The following is a 19,716-nucleotide window of genomic DNA, read 5'->3' on the forward strand; positions in this document are numbered from 1 at the left end:
GAAGGAAAGAGGAGCGCTACCATCAGTCCTGTGTCATGCCAACAGTAAAGCATCCTGAGAACATTCATGTATGTGGCCCAGAAGTTGATTGACAGCATGCCAAGGCGAATTGCAGAGGTCTTGAAAAAGAAGGGTCAACACTGCAAATATTGACTCTTTGCATAAAATGAATGTAAAGGTCAATAAAAGCCTTTGACACTCATGAAATGCTTTTAATTTTACTTCAGTATACCATAGTAACATCTGACAAAAAGTTGTGCCGTTTCTGTAATAATTTGCATACTCTACGCCACCACGGGTGTCACTGTCAGATTGTACTCATACCAGGTGAACCACAAGGCTCTCGGTCCACTAGTTGAATTTGTAGAATATTGTTCTCATTTTTCAGAAATTTTAATTACATACTTCTTCTAGGACCACGAGAGACTAAGGGCCTGATTCAGAGCCGCCCGTAAGCGGCCGCTCGTTCGCTCCGAGCGATGTTTGCCCAACTGCGCATGCGTACAGATCGTAATAAAGACATGCATCAGTAAACACTAAATGCTACTGTAGGACTAACATGAAATGCCCTAGGGAAAGATACTAGTCCAACATCCAGGGAGTGGAGCAATCGATTCCAGTAGCGGAGTATGCTCCTGGTATGGAACTGAGCAAAATGTACAGATTCCAACATTGTCACCATCAGTCTCAGGACCTGCATGCAGCCCTGAAAAACACAAATGACACAGCGGCAATACCTGAAAGGTCATTGTCAGGGAAAAATTCTGGCAGGTTGATTAACCAACTGAAAGTCATAGTGGGCCAGGCAAAAGCTGGCAACCTGCTCTCATTCTTAATTAGAAGGTCATTCAGGTAGGGTTAACTGTAGTGTCCTATATCTGATGTGTGTGTATATATGTATACACACACACACACTCACACATATATATATCCTCGGTTTAGGGGTCTGTCTGTTCATTTGGGCTAATTTCTTCTTGATCCACTGGATGGATTTTGATATGGTTTTCACTATTGTATACAGCATTGGTAGAGGAAGGTTGAGGTGTATGAACCTTTCATCTGTGACAAAAGGAGCCGAGCAGTCATGTTTTTGTGAAGCAAGTCACAGAAAATTTTTTGTACCAAGCTGCTGTATAGGAGCTGGCCAGGGTACTGAAACAGCTAGAGAGCATCTCCAACGGAGCCAGAGATAGCAATGTGCAGTGTTGCTTAGCAGCAGCCTATAGAGCGGAGGAAGTCAGGGACTGAGCAGGATCAAATCATGAGGCAGAGAGAGAGTGAGTGACAGCCTCCAACGAACCCATGAAGATGCCCTGATGCAAACACAGTAGCCAGAAAGGAGACAGGGGAGGCAAAGCTATCAGGAATTTAATAAAGACAAACAACCATCAGAACACCATAGAATGATTTCCATTTGATGGTGGCAAACATCAGACCACCACCATCAAATGGTGAAAACACTACCATCTGAACAAAATCAATGATGGTTAGTAACCATCGGATTCTGATGTCCATCCCTACACTGAACCTGCAGACGGACTCTGGCCACCACTCTTCCCCCGTGAAGTGCTCCCTCTCCAGCGTGATGTTCCTGCTCAGCCACTTGTCTTTGGTGAACAGGAGGCACCTCCCATGGAAGTCAGCGCTGTTCTCGGACAGGGGCACCACGGCGAGGAAGCTCAACAGGAAGCCCAGGAAATACAGGGTACTTTGTGCAAAGAGGACATTGCTCATCACCATGTTCAGCAGCTGAGGAGGGGTGCACATGGAAGCTGTGGAAATATGCACAGGTGCCCCAGCCCCGGGGGAATGCTGCAGATAAGATAGCTGCAATACAAATCTCTCATCCTTGATCCTCCTGTTCTTCCCAGCACATCGGAGTGGTTAGGCCGAAGACAGCTGCAAGGCAACAGCAGTGAGGGTTGTGGTGATACTAGTGAGATGCAAGAGGGCAGGAGTGAGAAGCAGGGGTTTGTGGTGAAATGCAGAGGCCTTTTGGTGTGATGTAGGGGGCTGTGGTAAGACGCAGGAGTGAGAAGAGGGGGCTTGTGGTCAGATGCAAGGGGCTGTGGTGAAATATAGGATGATGTGGTGATATGCAGGGGGCAGTAGTAAGAAGCAGGAGGCTGTGGTGCGACGCAGGGGGCAGTAGTAAGAAGCAGGAGGCTGTGGTGCGACGCAGGGAGCAAGAGTAAGAAGCAGGAGGCTGTGGTGCGACGCAGGGGGCAAGAGTAAGAAGCAGGAGGCTGTGGTGCGACGCAGGGGGCAAGAGTAAGAAGCAGGAGGCTGTGGTGCGACGCAGGGGGCAAGAGTAAGAAGCAGGAGGCTGTGGTGCGACGCAGGGGGCAAGAGTAAGAAGCAGGAGGCTGTGGTGCGACGCAGGGGACAAGAGTAAGAAGCAGGAGGCTGTGGTGCGACGCAGGGGGCAAGAGTAAGAAGCAGGAGGCTGTGGTGCGACGCAGGGGGCAAGAGTAAGAAGCAGGAGGCTGTGGTGCGACGCAGGGGGCAAGAGTAAGAAGCAGGAGGCTGTGGTGCGATGCAGGGGGCAAGAGTAAGAAGCAGGAGGCTGTGGTGCGACGCAGGGGGCAAGAGTAAGAAGCAGGAGGCTGTGGTGCGATGCAGGGGGCAAGAGTAAGAAGCAGGAGGCTGTGGTGCGATGCAGGGGGCAAGAGTAAGAAGCAGGAGGCTGTGGTGCGATGCATGGGGCAAGAGTAAGAAGCAGGAGGCTGTGGTGCGATGCAGGGGGCAAGAGTAAGAAGCAGGAGGCTGTGGTGCGATGCAGGGGGCAAGAGTAAGAAGCAGGAGGCTGTGGTGCGATGCAGGGGGCAAGAGTAAGAAGCAGGAGGCTGTGGTGCGATGCAGGGGGCAAGAGTAAGAAGCAGGAGGCTGTGGTGCGATGCATGGGGCAAGAGTAAGAAGCAGGAGGCTGTGGTGCGATGCATGGGGCAAGAGTAAGAAGCAGGAGGCTGTGGTGCGACGCAGGGGGCAAGAGTAAGAAGCAGGAGGCTGTGGTGCGACGCAGGGGGCAGTAGTAAGAAGCAGGAGGCTGTGGTGCTACGCAGGGAGCAAGAGTAAGAAGCATGAGGCTGTGGTGCGACGCAGGGGGCAAGAGTAAGAAGCAGGAGGCTGTGGTGCGATGCAGGGGGCAAGAGTAAGAAGCAGGAGGCTGTGGTGCGATGCAGGGGGCAAGAGTAAGAAGCAGGAGGCTGTGGTGCGATGCAGGGGGCAAGAGTAAGAAGCAGGAGGCTGTGGTGTGATGCAGGGGGCAAGAGTAAGAAGCAGGAGGCTGTGGTGCGATGCAGGGGGCAAGAGTAAGAAGCAGGAGGCTGTGGTGTGATGAAGGGGGCAAGAGTATACACTAGTACGACCAGCATAAGATAAGATTCATCTAACGATTTCCCTTGAACTCCCCGGCAGTCCCAAACGCACTGTGGACACACCATGTACATACGATCGCACGTTACGATCGATCGTGTGCCTGCTGAAAAACTGATCATCATTGTTCAAAAGGTCACTGAAATGACAGTGGTCGGAAGCACGATGCATCGTATGGTTAAAAACGTGGCACGATCAGCATACGAATACGACGGATTATATGGGCTGCACATCTGATCATACAAGACGTTTTAGGAGCTGCGGGAGCGCGCATCGGATTGTATCCTCCTTAAAAAATACACGATTTCTACACAATTCATCTTACGACGCGTCAAAAATCGGGCAATCGGCCCGAAATTGTGCTAGTGTATGGCCAGCATAAGAAGTAGGAGACTGTGGTGAGATGCAGGGGGCAAGAGTAAGACGTAGGAGGCTGTGGTGAGATGCAGGGGCCAAGAGTAGGAAGCAGGAGGCTGTGGTGACATGGTGTAGGTTGTTATGAGATGCAGGGGAGCTGTGGCGAGATGAAATTGCTCCCATGCGAAGCCGGGACGGGTCGCCAGTTTCCTTAATAAAACAAAAAAGTCGAAGGGAAGAGGACTGAACTGGAAATGCTAGATGAGGACCATGAACAGAAGAACCCTCTAATGTGCTGGGCACATCAGGACATAATGGTAGAAATCATTGATGTTGAGAGAAAATCTCCCTGCTTCATGAATCTCACCACTGATCGGAGCAATTCTTTTTGATCTTCCGAGTATGTACTATTTCTGAACAGCGCACATTAAGCTGAACTTGCGTTACTTTGTTAGCCAAAGCATGGGTAGACAATCTAGTATCCTCCAGCACTGTATGCACATATTAGTCTATGCAATATGGGAGACTATATCAGCCAGTTGAGAGGGGTGTGCACAGAATGGGTATGTAATACCAGCAGTCGGGATGCCAACTGTCAAAATACCGACAGCGGCATCCCGATGGTCTGCATCCCGACAGGGGTCAGGTACGTATACTAAACCTCCCCCCTTTTCCCCCTAACCCACCATTCTTGTAGCCTAACTGTAACCCTCCCCACACCGCACCCCAACCCTCCCAGTTAGTGCCTAAACCCAAGACTCCCTCCTTCATGCCTAAACCCAACCCTCCCCAGTGGTGCCTAAATAAAACCTAGCCCTAACTCCGCTATGCTGCCTAAACCTAACTTCCCCCGCGGCTAACAGCTAAGACGCTCCGGACTTACCTCGTTTGGGATGGCGTCCTTCTGGATTCCGGCGTTGGGATTAAGATGAGCGTCAGTATTTTAACGCCTATCTTAAGTCCCGTGTCGGGCTTCCATCGTCGGGGTTTAGACCGGCGGTATCACATCCGCCGGTCTGCTAACTACATCCCGTGTGCACCATAAGAGAGCTTCCTTTAGAAGTGGAAAAAACCTGAGGCAATAGAAGCAGCAGGAGCTAGTCAGCGCGTAAATAATGCAGCTAAATTGCTGATGGGGAGAGTACGCTAATTGGATCCAACACATCAGACAAAGCCAAGTCTGGGAAAATAAAAAATTGTTCCCCAAAAAATCTACATGGTACAGTATATATTCAAGAGGCATCACTTTTTTTTCCTTGCTTAGACAACTGTTCCTCAATATAAAACATGATAAATGTTCTATTCAACAACATCAGAAGGAATATGTGCCTCTAAATTAAGCTTGTAGCATATCTCCTCAAAACTCTTGAATTGTTTGCAACAGACTATGCAGTGTTGTCTCTTAATGGCTCAACAGGCTCCTTTACCCATGTAACTAACCACGGGACCTTCCAACATTACTAATGCCGGTATCCAATAATCCCCGTTTTTCGCCAATTTTTTTTAATCCCCCTACCATATTTGTTCGGGCAAACAAATAGGATAATTTGTCCGAAAACACATAGGATCCATGCACATTTTTCGGGAATTATTTTTCGGGAATTATTTTTCGGGACACATCATGTCCCGAAAAAAAAATCCTCGATAAGTGCCATGCCGGGCCGGACTTTGGGGCCAATTGGATAACCCACGGGGGAATCTGCAGCTTAAAATTACAGTTTGCATATTTATGGACAGTAGAACACCACTAACTCCTGTAAACAAATGAGGGCCAGCTATACCATATATTATTGATAATCTCTGGGGGGGAGGGGGGGGGGGGGGTTATATATATATTTTAAATTTTATATTTTCTTTACAAAACCATACAATTTTACATGTTTACACACCTAGAAAGGTCCTTTCACACCGTCCTGCTTTCCATAGCTTGATAGACTTGTCAGCTGATCCAGTCAACATCAAACCCTGTTCAGGCAAAATCTTTACAGCCCAAACTGCAGCTGTGTGGCCCTATAAGGTTAAGTAAAGCGATCATTAGATATGTGAAGAAAAAAGTAGATAACAGCGCTAGTGTGGGGCATAAGAGTCTAGTGGGGTTCAAGAATACAACCTATTACTGTATATAGATACCAATGGTTGATACATACTGTATGGCTGGGTTAAAAGATGTTTAATATACACATCATAATTCGCCACCTCCTAGTGGGGAAATGGTGGCATAATAATACAATCAATAAATAAAACAACATGAAAAGCTACTGGTATTCAGCAGTCAATAATTGAGGTATCCCATTCGGGTGCAACTAAAATAGGGTGGATATGTCCTGGTATAATGTCCAGCAATTTCTAGTAAAGGAGACGTTACCAATCCTGGTTTGTTAGCAAGATGTCCTCGCAATAATGTCCTCGCACAAGGAGGTGGTCCAGTGGTGTCTCAGGATGCAAGTGTGGCTGGTCCGGATCTGTTGGCAATGATCCAAAGAGTCCTTAAGTTAACCTCAAGTGAATCCAGAGTGCAAAGAACCAGTAGCAATGGTTCAACGCGTTTCCGTGTGGAACCAGCCCACACCTTCATCAGGAGCAAGTGTCCCAGATATTTATGCAGCCTTAATAGGAAAGTTGTTAACATGTGTTTTGCCTACTAAAACGGAGGCACGTGATGGTTTGTTTACATCACGAGTCCTCATGTTGTACTTACGTTCCCCTGGCTTCCAGTACAACTAATTGTCCGTCCACGTAGCTGTCTGGAGCTGTGGACATGTGACTAGGTAATAACCAATAGCATCCACCCCACGCAGCGGGTCACGTGATCGGATTCGGCTCACGTGACCGTGACGAGGGATGAATGGAAGCAGGTATTTATTTAGATCTTTATACATATAAATGACTCGTTTTTATATATGAATGATATGTTGATATATAATATGATTGCCTTCATGATTGTTTAGATCTGAAATTATCTTTTGGTACATGGCTTGGTTAAAAACTTACAGGTTTATCAACACCTGTTAACAACTTTCCTATTAAGGCTGCATAAATATCTGGGACACTTGCTCCTGATGAAGGTGTGGGCTGCTTCCACAGGGAAATGCGTTGAGCCATTGCTACTGGTTCTTTGCACTCTGGATTCACTTGAGGTTAACCTAGGGACTCTTTGGATCATTGACAACAGATCCGGACCAGCCGCACTTGCATCCTGAGACACCACTGGACCACCTCCTTGTGTGAGGACATTATTGCGGGGACATCTTGCTAACAAACCAGGATTGGTAATGTCTCCTTTACTAGAAATTGCTGGACATTATACCAGGACAGATCCACCTGAATACCAGTAGCTTTCATGTTGATTTATTGATTGTATTATTATGCCACCATTTCCCCACTAGGAGGTGGCGAATTAGGATGTGTATATTAAATATCTTTTAACCCAGCCATATGTATCAACCATTGGTATTTATATACAGTAATAGGTTGTATTCTTGAACCCCACTAGACTCTTATGCCCCACACTAGCACTGTTATCTACTTTTTTCTTCCTTACCCCGTTGGGGAGATTAACAACCTCCCCTTAACAGCTGCTGATTGATAAGCGCCACTCTACTTGTTGTTTATCATCAGATATGTGTTGACTCCTGTCACTGTACAGAAAATATATTAACTCTGATATAATAAAAATATGATCTGATTAGTGCAGCTAGAATACGGTTATGTTGAGAAAATAATGTACTCTCTGTTTCTCTTTTCATTATTTGGTACCTGTTAATGATGTTTTACCATCTATTTGTGTATAGATATTCTCCAGTTATTTCTATTTGTATCATGTTTATCCCTGGAACAAATATCTATCACAAGAAAATCATCTAATATTTTTATTTTCAGGTTTACTGCTACAAAGGCAAAAATAATATAGAAGCATAGTTCTTGGCATTTCATAGTGTCCAGCCAGGAATCTCACCTGTAAAGTCATCATACACTTCTCATTCAGCCACACTTTTCCAGTTGTGTCCCATGATCCACTTAGCAAGGTGCCAAACTTCCCAGCAGAAAGACTGCATACTGGTGATCACAATGGGAATAATAAAGGGAGGAAGATTAACAATGCAATTCTAAAACTTCCCCTACTATATTTTTAAAAGTGATGTAGACCAACATTTTTAATCCAATCTACATATTACAGGTTACTGTGGTACATAAAATGTCAGACAGTGCTCTAGTGTTCATTCTAGCACCCAGCTCCTGTCACAACCCGTGCAGTTCCTCTTTCCTGCCTGGGGTGACACTCTCTGCTGCTCTGGTGGTTCTAGCACACTCAGCTGATGCAACAAACTCCTGAGATACAGACCAGTGTGCTAGAATCACCAGAGCACAGCACGACACCCCAGGCAGGAAGGAGGAACTGCACGCCTTGTGACATGTGCAGGGTGCTAGAATGAACTACAGTTCTCTTAGTATTAATTAGTCGTCACGGTTTTATTAAGTCTTTGCTGGTAAAATAGGGTATTACCTGTGCGTTGTTAATATTTACAATTAAAAGCAATTATAGCTACTTGCCATGAATATCATAAAGAATCCTACAAATAATACTAATAATCCATATTGTATTATTACTGTTAACTACACTTGATTTACAGAAATCATCTATTCTCAGATCTTGACAACAGTAACGTTAAAGGGAATAAAAATGTGCACAATAGATAACCCTACAATGGAACATATGTTTGTACATCTCAAGAATATGCAGCATCTCTGTGGCAGTCTGTATAGAGCTGTTCTGTGGTGCCAAAACATATAGAGAGCTGTTCATATCACTACAATTAAGCAGTGCACTTGGGGTGTGGTATGTTATATCAACATCGTGTTGACATGCTCAGAATGTTGACATTGTACACGTCAAAATTCACAAGATCGTTCTGTTCAATATTTTACCATAACCCTAACCGTAATTGCAGCCTAACCCTAATTTAATGTGTCTACGTTCATAATGTCGATATGCTGACTATATCCTGGCCTGTCCAAATATACTGTGGTTATGGACTAATGTAACTTTGTAAGGAAAAGGGAAAATAACAGCGCTGTGAAACTTAAAAATTAATTAATAAATGAGAATAAAATTATATATAATGAATGAACATAAAATCTATACAAATAAAGATTAATGAAATGTGTATAAATTATAAAAAAATAATAGAAAATAAATATTATATTACATATATATGTGTGTGTGTAGATGGAGAATAATGATACAGCTATGTCACTCACAATTAGACCTGTTAGTATAAAAATATTACTTAAAGCATGACAGACATCATTGGCCAATGATAATAAACATAGAAAATATACAATATAATAGAAATAAAAAATACAACAATTGTATTACATAAACATATCCAGCTGATGTCAATCAATAAGAATTTGGTTTTGCAAAATTTAAAAGCACCACAGTATTAAAAGACAGCTGCCGTTTAAATCACTGATAATTCACATCCCATATGTAGGGAAAAGATTAGCACTGTGTTGCCAACAGGATTGTAACATAAATGTCAGTCAGGATGAAATAAGTTCCACAAAGAAGATTCACTTGTAGCAACTTGAACAGGCTAATGCTACTGTAATAATCCTCAGGTTAATTCCTTAATGGATGTGGTCTCCCACAGTGTAAAAAACTGCAATGTCTCGCTGTTATAACAAGTGTTAATGTGATAATATATCACTCAACAGCATCCTCCGAATAATTCAGAGCCTAAATAGCAGGGGCATATAATGTATTCCACCATGTTCTGGCTCGTCGCCGTGTGGTTTGGGGTCAACCCGATATAGTCTGTGCAGCAGCGTGGGACAGGCTCCACGCACCACTAGCTCAAAAGCGGGATCCGCTATGCTGCACGGTGTCCCGTCACACTGATCACTGCAGTGCTCAGTCCAAGAGTGCAAGTTCGGGCACTGTCTGTGATAGCCTGCGGCCGTGTGGCTCCACCTGATGAGAGGCAACACACCACCTCACTCCGCCTTGCACAAAGTTAGGTGACTGAGTGCAGTGGGTGGGTATACCCAAGTAAGGCTGATGGAGGCAAGGCTGAATATAGGATGGGAAGAAACGCGTCAACGAGTTCTATGTTTCAGCAATCACCACTGTGAGACCTATCCTATATTCAGCCTTACATGGGTATACCCACCCAGTTTTAAGAAGGGGATGAAGCATGATGAGTATGGGGACATTTTCTTTGTACTAGCAATTCAAGGATACCATCCCAGTGTAATGGACATATTTGTAATAGTCCAAAAGTTGAAACATCTCGCTTCAGATGAATCATATGAGAGTACAATATACAGTTTATTTTCTTCCTATGTTGGATGCATTTTCTTCTTTAGATTATTCTGGTACAAAGAGAATTACATTGTGGAATTAAAGATTGTGAGGTGATCAAGTTGTTCAAAACAACCTATTGATGGTTGCTGTGAGGTTCTGGTGTGTTTGGTTTAAACCAAACAACTACACTGTGTCCTGATCTGTCCTGAGGACATTGGTCTAGACGTTATGTGTTTTGTTCAAATGCAACTTTGAAAACCTGATTTATTGAAAGAGAACAAGCATGAGGGCCATATTTAATTAAATATTAACACTCAAGTTATTCCTGCTCATTAATGCTGAGCATACACTATACAATCATCTGTCAGATATCTGTCCAATCTGGCAGGTTGAAATTAAAATCTGGTAATGTATGGGAGCAAATGACAGTCGATCATTTGCTCACAAACACTAAAAAACAAACAAAAATGGTCGTTCAGGCAAATTGGTTAAAACACACGAATTTAACCAAGTTGTCCGTTTTCCAGTGTTTAAGAACATATGATTGACTGTCATTTGCTCCCATACATTACCAGGTTTTCATTCAAACCAGTCAGATTGGACAGATATCTGACAGATAATTGTAGTGCATGCCCAGCATTATACACAGGCTATACAGAAATTCTGAAATCTGTACGCAAACAAGAGCCAGCAAATCATGCTCATAACCTACCTGTATTCTTGTGGCCTTTCAAAACATAAAGCGGGCTTGCACCATCAAGGCTGAACACACAGATGTTATGGTCATTTCCACCAGTAGCAATCAGTCCTCGTGGATAGGTGTCACTTGGAGGCATATAACATACCGAAGAGACAAAGTTGGAGTGTGCCTTCATACGGCTCAATTCTACGAAGCCTCTGTTGGGACTAAATGTTTAGGAGAAATATACAGAACCCATCAAAATGCAATATTTTTTAAATGAATATTAATGTATGTATGTATGTATGTATATCAGGCCTGACAAACCTGTGGCTCTTCAGCAATTGTGAAAACGAAAGCTCCCAGAATGCCCTGCCTCAGTTTTGCTATTAGGGCAGAGGTTCCCAAACGCGGTCCTCAAGGCTCCTCTCAACACTTCAGGTTTTAGAGATATCCATGCTTGACCACAGGTTAATTAGTACCTCAGTCAATTTGACTTAACCACCTGTGCTCAACCATGGATATCTCCAAAACCTGATCTGTTGGGGTGCCTTGAGGACCACGTTTCAGGACATCTTTATCAGGGAATGCTAAAACTGTGTCAGGGCATGCTGGGGCTTGTAGTTTAACAACTATAAGCAAAACATAATTATTTGCTACCGCTCAGGCATGTCATACATCATCATCATCATGCATCTCAATCTACAGTCGCTGTAAAAAGCACTGATGATTTAATAAAGCAAGGAATGACAGAGGCAATATGGAGAAAGACTGTGGTCTATTTCAATGTGCAATTTTGTATATTTTAGGTATGGTGTTCCAAAAAAACAAACAACCACCACTAAGTGCCAAACTTTGTAGATTAGTAGTAGGCAACCTGTGGCACTCCAGCTGAAGTGGAGGTACAATGCCAGCATGCCCTGCCACAGATTTAGCATGAGGTAACAGAACACCTGTTGAAGGGCATGCTGGGATGAGTAGTTCCACAGCAGCTGCCTACCCCTGTTCTAGGTAATAGATCTCTTACCATTTACTTATTCAAGATGGTTGAAATAAAACAAAGGTAAGTGCAATCATGACAATGTAAGCAGGTAATGTTGCCTATGTAAACATTACAAATGTAACAAAAAGACTTATTCAAATTTTGCAAGTTACCTCTGCACAATTTATTGCAGACAGTCTTTGGGACAATTGTTCCCAATAATCAAGGCATGTAAACTGGTCTCCTCACTCCAACTTGGCAAAAAGTCAAACAGCAATGGGAAAATGCAGTGTTGCTTTAATACAGTAGCCCTTAAAGCCCTCTGTTTAAATTATTTGTATTTGGTCACCTGCAGTGGCGTATCTATAATGGGTGCAGTGTGTGCAGGGCTCACGGGCCCCCGGGTCCAGGGGGGGCCTCGCACCACACACCCTGGACCCATATTATTTTAAAAACTTACCTGTCCGTGGATAAAAGAGAGAGAAGAAAGTCTGGAACACTCAAGAATCACATTCACACACAGAAGGAGACTGAAAACCGGTGACCAGAGCGAAGCCCAACTGAAGCACAGGTGCATCAGGGCAGGTGCCCTGTGGACCCTATGGACTTCGCAGAAAGAGCGATAACAAGGGTAAGTTCTTACCATTTCTCTACTTTTCTACTTCAGGGTCCATAGGTGGTCCACAGGGTGACCTTGGGGGATGTCCCAAAGCAGTACCTTCAAGGGCGGGGCGCTCCTGTGCAGAAAGGAGAATCAGCCGCCCGAAGGAAGCATCCTGAGTGGCAAAGGTATCAAAAGTGTAATACCTCAAAAAGGTCTGGACAGAAGACCATGTGGCCGCCTTACAAAGCTGTACAGCCAAGGCACCACGATGAGCTGCCCACGAAGGACCCACAGACAGAGCAGAATGAGCAGTAACAGAGGGCGGCACAGGAAGGCCCTCATGACCGTAAGCCTCAGAGATAGTCATTGCGAAGCCATCTAGCCAAAGTTTGTTTATGTTTACGTGCTCTGAGCATGGTGTTAACCACAGAGCTGAAAAAAAACATTGGACCTTAGGAGGGATGTCTCAAGAGCCACGCCGTCAAAAACAGACGACCCAGATCCGGGTAGAGACAAGGACCTTGAGACAACAGGTCAGGACGTTGAGGCAACAGCAACGGAGTGTCGATGGAGAGACTCTGAAGATCTGAGTACCAGGGGCGTCGGGGCCATACTGGAGCCACCAGCAGGACCATGCCTCCCTCTTGCTTGAACTTTCGAAGAACACGAGGAAGAAGGGAGAACGGAGGAAACAGGTACACAAACTGAAAGGTCCACTTGACTGACACAGCGTCCACCAGGAGAGCCCTGGCTTCTCTTGTCCTGGACCCGGACTGCGTCAGTTTGTGATTTAGTCGAAAGGCCATGAGGTCCAGGTCTGGAAGGCCCCACTCGTCCACTAGGAGCTGAAACACTTCTTGGTGAAGAGACCATTCCCCGGGATGAACGTCGTGACGGCTGAGGAAGTCCGCCTCTCAATTCAGCACTCCTGGAATGAACACCGCCCATATGGCTGGTAGATGGCTTTCCGCCCATGTCAGAATGCGTGACACTTCTGTTATTGCCGCCTGACTTCGAGTTCCTCCTTGACGGTTTAGGTAAGTCACAGTCGTGGCGTTGTCTGACTGCACTTGCACAGGCTTTCCGTGAAGCAGCAAGCTGGCTTGGTGCAGGGCCCTGAAAACTGCCCAAAGTTCCAATATGTTGATTGGTAGTGCAGATTCCTCTGCGGCCCACCTCCCCTGAAAGGAGTGTGGACCTGTCACTGTGCCCCAACCCTGAAGACTGGCATCCATCGTCAGAAGGACCCAGTCCGAGGTCCAAAAGGGATGCCCCCTGGTGAGGTGGACCATCTGTAGCCACCAAGTCAGAGACAGGCACATCTCCGGAGAGAGCACCATCATTTGAGTCTGTATATGATAGGATAATCTGTCCCACTTGGAGAGGATCAATTTTTGCAGAGGCCAGGAATTAAACTGGGCATACTCCACCATGTCGAACATCGACACCATAGATCCCAGTAACTGCATCGCTAAGTGGACTGACACTCGGCGACTGCGAAGGCATCTGCGTACACGCGTCTGCAAAGTGGAGATCCTTTCTGCTGTCAGAAAACTCCTTTGCTGTTGTGAACCGAACAGAGCTCCTAGATGGAGCATCCTTTGAGACGGAATCAGTGAGGACTTCTTCCAACTGATCAACCATCCGTGTACCTGGAGAACCGATATCGTTAGCTGCAGGTGGTGGTGAAGCACCTCTGGGGACCCTGCTAGTAGTAAGAGGTCATCCATGTATGGTAACTGGTAGATCCCCTGCAGCTGCAGATGGGCTGCCATTACCGCCATGACCTTTGTAAACACCCGAGGTGCAGTTGAAAGGCCAAACGGCAGAGCCCAAAACTGGAAATGGTGTTGTGACACTGCAAACCTGAGAAAACTGTGAGTTGAAGCAATTGGAACATGAAGGTATGCATCCTGAATATTCAGGGATACCATAAAATCCCCAGGTTCTATAGCCAGTATAATTGAGCGTAGGGTTTCCATCCTGAACCTAGGTACCGTGAGGAATTTGTTCAGGGACTTGAGATTGATAGGACAGTAAGAACCGTTTGGTTTCTGGACTAGAAAAAGGCTGGAATAATAACCTGTGCCCCTTTGGGACATCAGGACTGGTACAATGACCCCTGCCTGCAGCATGGATTGTACCACCTCCTGAATAGCCAAGGCCTTGTCCGTGCTTTTTCGGAAGTCCTGTGCAAAAGAACTGATGGGGAGGGCTTCAGCGGAAGGAGAGGGCGTACCCCAGAGAGACCACTTCCCTCACCCAGGAATCCGTGGTAGTCTGACATCAGTACTGGGTGAACTGAAGAAGTCGGCCTCCCACCCTGGGGTCCCCCAGGAGAAGGCCCATCCCGTCAAGCAGAGGGCTTGTCATCGGGCTTGGCAGTCAGACGTTTGGTACTCCAAGGCTGCCTCTTAGGCCTGGTAGATTTCTTGGCGGTGGATGACCTGGGAAAGGACTGAGTTCTAGCCTTACCTGGGGTCCAACAGGTCCGAAAGGACAGAGTCTGAGCCCCTGAAGAGGCTGGAGCAGAAGGCAGACAAGCTGACTTAGCTACTGCTAAAGGTATTCACAATCTTGTCCAAATCAGGGCCAAACAAGACTTTACCATCATAAGGCAAACCCTCCACCCCTTCATGGATTCCGCATCAGCCCTCCAAAAACAGAGCCACAGAGAGCGGCGAGCCGCAATGGCCGGCGAGGAAATCCTGTAATTTTGTAAGCTAACATCCAACGCTGCCTTATTTATGTAGGTAGCAGAATCTCTGAGGTTTCCCACAAGATTCAGCTGTTCTCTGTAGCATTTGGGCTAAGAATGTTTCCAGGCTGTTAGCCCAACATTCCATGGCCCGAGCCACCCAGCAGATGGCCATAGATGGTCTGCACGCAGCTTCCGAAAGGGAATAAACAGATTTAAGGCAGACCTCTACATTCCTATCTATAGAATCCTTCAGGGACTACATGGAAGGCATAGGTAGGGTCGCGCTTTTTACCAAGCACGTGACATGGGGATCCACCGCTGGTGGAGTCTCCCACTTTGTAAAAAAATTTTCAGCAAAAGGATAAGCAGAGGCTAGACGCTTCTGCGGCTGATACCCCTTCCCTGGCGTTTTCCATGCTATCTCCAAGTGATTCACCAGTTGGTCAGACAAAGGGAATATAGCCTCAGTCGCCTTTTCTTCCATGAAATATACATGCCTAGACTTAGGCGCACGAGGCTCATCCTCCTCAATGATCAGTGCTGCCCTCACAGCCTGTATCAGACCTGGAATGTATATTTTTGACTTGACCTTTGCCACCTGAGGAGGGGGCTCAGAGTCAGACTCATCCGGGAGCAGTCAATCACCAGATGACACATCATCTACATCCCACATAGTAGATTGCAAACACAACAAGACCCTTTTAGCCGGTCTGCTGACGGGTGCGTCACTCTGCCGTACCTCAGTCGCATTTTGTAACACAGCGGGAAATGTATTAACCCACTGGTGGGGCAACACCTGCATGGGTGCAGATGGTTGCAGCAGGTTCTGCGCTGGCAAAAGGTGCTGCTGTTGAAAACCAAACTGTGGAAACACAGGAGGGCCTGCCAAACGCCCCGCAATGGCCGTCCGTGCTTTTGCAAAGCACTCCCATGGCGGCTCCTGCTGAGCGGCAGGAGCCGCAGAGAGACCTGTAGGGGTATAACACCGCAAACATAACTCCTCAGGGGCTATGTCCCCCGCCCCTAACACCGCTGTACATTTTTTACAGAACAGCTTTGGAGGAGCCAAATTAGGCACATCACTCTCACTGCCAGACATAGTGAAGAGGATACCACTCTTTAGATGTGACTGCGTAGTAAAGTCACAGACTGCGACTTTAGCTCCACCCGCACACACCAGTGCTATGGCTCAGAATAGCAGAATAAGTACAGGGATAGCAAAACGGCTGACAGTACAGAAAGAAACTCAGACAGACGGCACTAGCATACAGTCGCAGACAATGCAGAATAATAATAATACCTGCACTTAATGGCACTTACTGGTCAACTACACAGACTTAGCATCTAATAGGACAAAGTGCTACATACACTGACCATCACCAGGAGGAGAGGTATGTAGGGGGACCCATACTCTGCACCGCCCACCAAGATCTACGACACGCAGCCATAAGAAATGGCCGCCGAAGAACTCCGGGGGGGGGGTGGGGCCGTAAGAAGGAAGCTGTCACAGCCCAGCCAGACCGCGGTGGAAAGGCACGCTGTGCAGAGGGGAGGAGCCAGCTGTAAAACAGGGAAGGCTGCCTCCCCTGGCCAGCGATTAACCTCTAGGACGCTGGAGCGTTCCCGTAAAACTCCAGCCCGCATGGAGTCCCCAGCCCTGGAGGAAAAAGACTGCGATTCGGCGTGCACCACCGCGGTGTGTGTCGCTTACCTGCTGCCCTGTAGCGTCCAGCCGCAGTCTAGGGATCCTCCGGGGTCCCTGCTAGCCAAGACCACAGAGGCCCACCGAGATCCCCAGATCAGAACCGGCGTCTCGGCGCCAGCGGGGTGATGACGCGGCAGTGCGAACTTCCACTGGACTGTCCGCACTTCAGGGGCTGTTTGTAACAGTCCCACTGCGTGTTCAGTGACTCGACTCCGGCCGGGCACCCAACGAAACTGAGGAGCCTCTGGCCTGGGGGTGGGGTATATATGGAGACACGTTGCATCCTGGGAGAAAAATTTACTGCGTAAGGTGTCCGGATGACTCTGCATCACCTATACCCCAAGATCACCCTGTGGACCTTCAATGGACCCTGAAGTAGAAATGGTGATATTATGGCTATATAAATGAATGCAACATGTAACAGTGAAAGCTTTTCTGTAAATAGACAGTTCCTAAATATGGTGCATGTAGCACTAGAGCAACACAATAGAAGAACAACTGTATCAATCATCCCACCCCCAATACACCACCCGATTTATCAATTCTCTAATCTAGCAATATACACCCATAAATGTACCAGCGATTTGCAGATCATTTCATTTTCGGATCTGCCAATCGTGAAAGGTTCATCATTTTGCTAGTAACTGTCTGCAAAACGGCTGACCGGTACCATTCACTAGTAATCTACAGCCCCGATTGGTCAACAAAATCTGACATGTTATACTATACAATTATCTGTCAGATTTCTGTCCAATCTGGCTGGCTGAAATGAAAATCTGGTAATGTATGGGAGCAAATGACAATTGACCATTTGCTCACAAACGCTGGAAAACAACCAAAAATGGTCGTTCAGACAAATTGCTTAAAACACACAAATTTAACCAATTTGAACAATTGTTTTTTGTCCATTTTCCAGTGTTTAAGACCATATTATCGACTGTCATTTGCTCTCATACATTACCAGGTTTTCATTCCAACCAGCCAGATTGGACAGATAATTGTATAGTGTATGCCCAGCATTAGATAAACCGATTCGCCGATTACTTTTTGGTAAGAATCACCAATCTGAAAACCCAATTTATTGCCCATTTTTTTTATACAATCACCTTCAAAATGCAGAATTACCCCAATTGATTGCTGATGTATGGGCCCCATAAGCTAATGCAAAGATGAAAAAAACAAAAAAGGCTTAAAATAAACGAAAATGGGCATCAATTGAATAGCGCCGCAAAATCTGTTGTCACTTTAGACGGGAGATCCGGATCGCGAAAACAATTGAATACCGACCCAGGTGTTAAGGATATCCATGCTTGACCACAGGTGACTTAATTGGTACCTCAGTAAATTTGATGTAACCACCCTTTGCATAAGTGGTGAAGAATAGCATTTAGCAGTGTTTTTTAGTGAAAATAAGTAGTCCCACCAAATTTGGGGTACATGAAAATGTGTGCTAGCATATTTTTAAGTTGCTAAAGTGGAGTTTTAAAAATAGTTAAAAATCCACCTTCCGCAAGCACCTGGGGCATACTTGGGGGACCGCTCTGGAGTCTATTTCTCTAGTTTTTACATTTGTCCCCCAACTTTGGACTTTTTCGCCCCCAAAATGAAAGTAATTTTTTGGGGTGACCTAAAAAAATTTATTTTATTTTTTTACGCAGTTTACCTTTGGGGGACTGTCCTAAGGGTGCAAAGGGGTTCCCGCAGCTTTGCACCCCAAAACCCCAATTCTGCACATTTTTCGACACCTATTCATAGGCGAAACTTTTCCGCAGGTCCCATTGCATTGAGTTTCTGCACTGGCGAAAAGTCTCCGGAATTGAATACGGAGGAAACTTATCGCATGGCGAAATGACGTCACTAGCGATACTTTTCCGCAGAAAATGGCTTTTCGCACCTAATTGAATACCGCCCTGTGTTTGAAAAATGACAGGAGCTTTGTCAATTTTCAAGGCTTAGTACAGAGGTTCCCAAACACGGTCCTCAAGACTCTCCAACAGTTTTTAGAAGTATCCATGGCTGAGCACAGTGACTGAGGTAATAATTAAGTCACCTGTGCTCAACCATGGATATCTCTAAAGCCTGAACTGTTGGGAAGCCTTGAAAACCGCATTTGGGAACCTGTGGGTTATATGATGAATTTACAAAGGTTAGCTAAGTGTACCCCATGTTTTAAACTTTTAACTCTACAATCGTTGACTACTATTACTTTGTAGACTTACAAGTACTAGCAGTGTATACTGGTTTCCTCTTGAGATTATATTTGTGTGTGTTGTATTTTTAAGTGTTATTAATAAAAGTGATTTTTCTTTAATACCACTCACTCAAGGCACAAAGATTGTTTTACTAATTGACCATCCTTAGGGGGAGCTTTACTAAAGTCTTGAAAAGTGATAAAGTGGAGAGTGATAAAGTACCAACTGATCAGCTGATTGGTACTTTATCACTTTCCACTTTTCAAGGCATATTACATCTCCCCCTCTGTAAAATAGAAGATTTAAAGGCGCCACATACTCTTTACAAATTAAGATCTATGGGCAGAATTTAATTGTTTCCAGCCCAACGGAGCTATTCAATTGTTGCTCCTGTCAAACGCGATCAGCTGCCGGCACACCATTTTAGCTCGTACCCCTCGGGGGATGCGAGCTGATATGGGCGAAAAGTGACCCGCTTGAGTGTGCAAACGACACTTTCGCAATCGCGCCAAGCACTTTGTTCGGGGGTAGCGGTTTTACACAGCTAAAGCCGAACCTCATTGGGCGCCATACTCTAATCAATTCAATCTCGTCCCTTGATCTCCTGTTACCCTTGATCTCCTGTTACTTTAGATGGGAGATAGGGCGCGAGAAATTTTTTTAATTATGCTGCATGAGCGTGTAACCATTAGTTACTCAAATCTCCATGCACAAAGTCAAAAGGGTTAGGTACAGGATCCTGACAGTCAGAATTCCAACAGGAGCATCCTGATCCTGACTGTCAAACTCCCAACAAATTTTGGTACATATTTAA

The 19,716-nt window shown here is 45.7% G+C and overlaps 1 protein-coding gene across 1 annotated transcript in view; it reads right to left on the bottom strand.

The window, feature by feature from the left end:
• PLAA (phospholipase A2 activating protein) overlaps positions 1-19,716 on the bottom strand; it is a 44,530-nt gene that overhangs the window by 23,877 nt on the left and 937 nt on the right. The window contains exons 2-4 of the mRNA XM_088472618.1: positions 10,752-10,945; positions 7,688-7,788; positions 5,622-5,742 (exon numbers count right to left, since the gene is read on the bottom strand). Of these exons, the coding sequence (XP_088328744.1) occupies positions 5,622-5,742; positions 7,688-7,788; positions 10,752-10,945 (416 nt within the window). The remainder of the gene's footprint in view (positions 1-5,621; positions 5,743-7,687; positions 7,789-10,751; positions 10,946-19,716) is intronic.

The sequence above is a fragment of the Taudactylus pleione genome, unplaced genomic scaffold, assembly GCF_031769625.1.
Source record: "Taudactylus pleione unplaced genomic scaffold, aTauple2 ptg000127l, whole genome shotgun sequence".
Classification (NCBI taxonomy): Eukaryota; Metazoa; Chordata; class Amphibia; order Anura; family Myobatrachidae; genus Taudactylus; species Taudactylus pleione.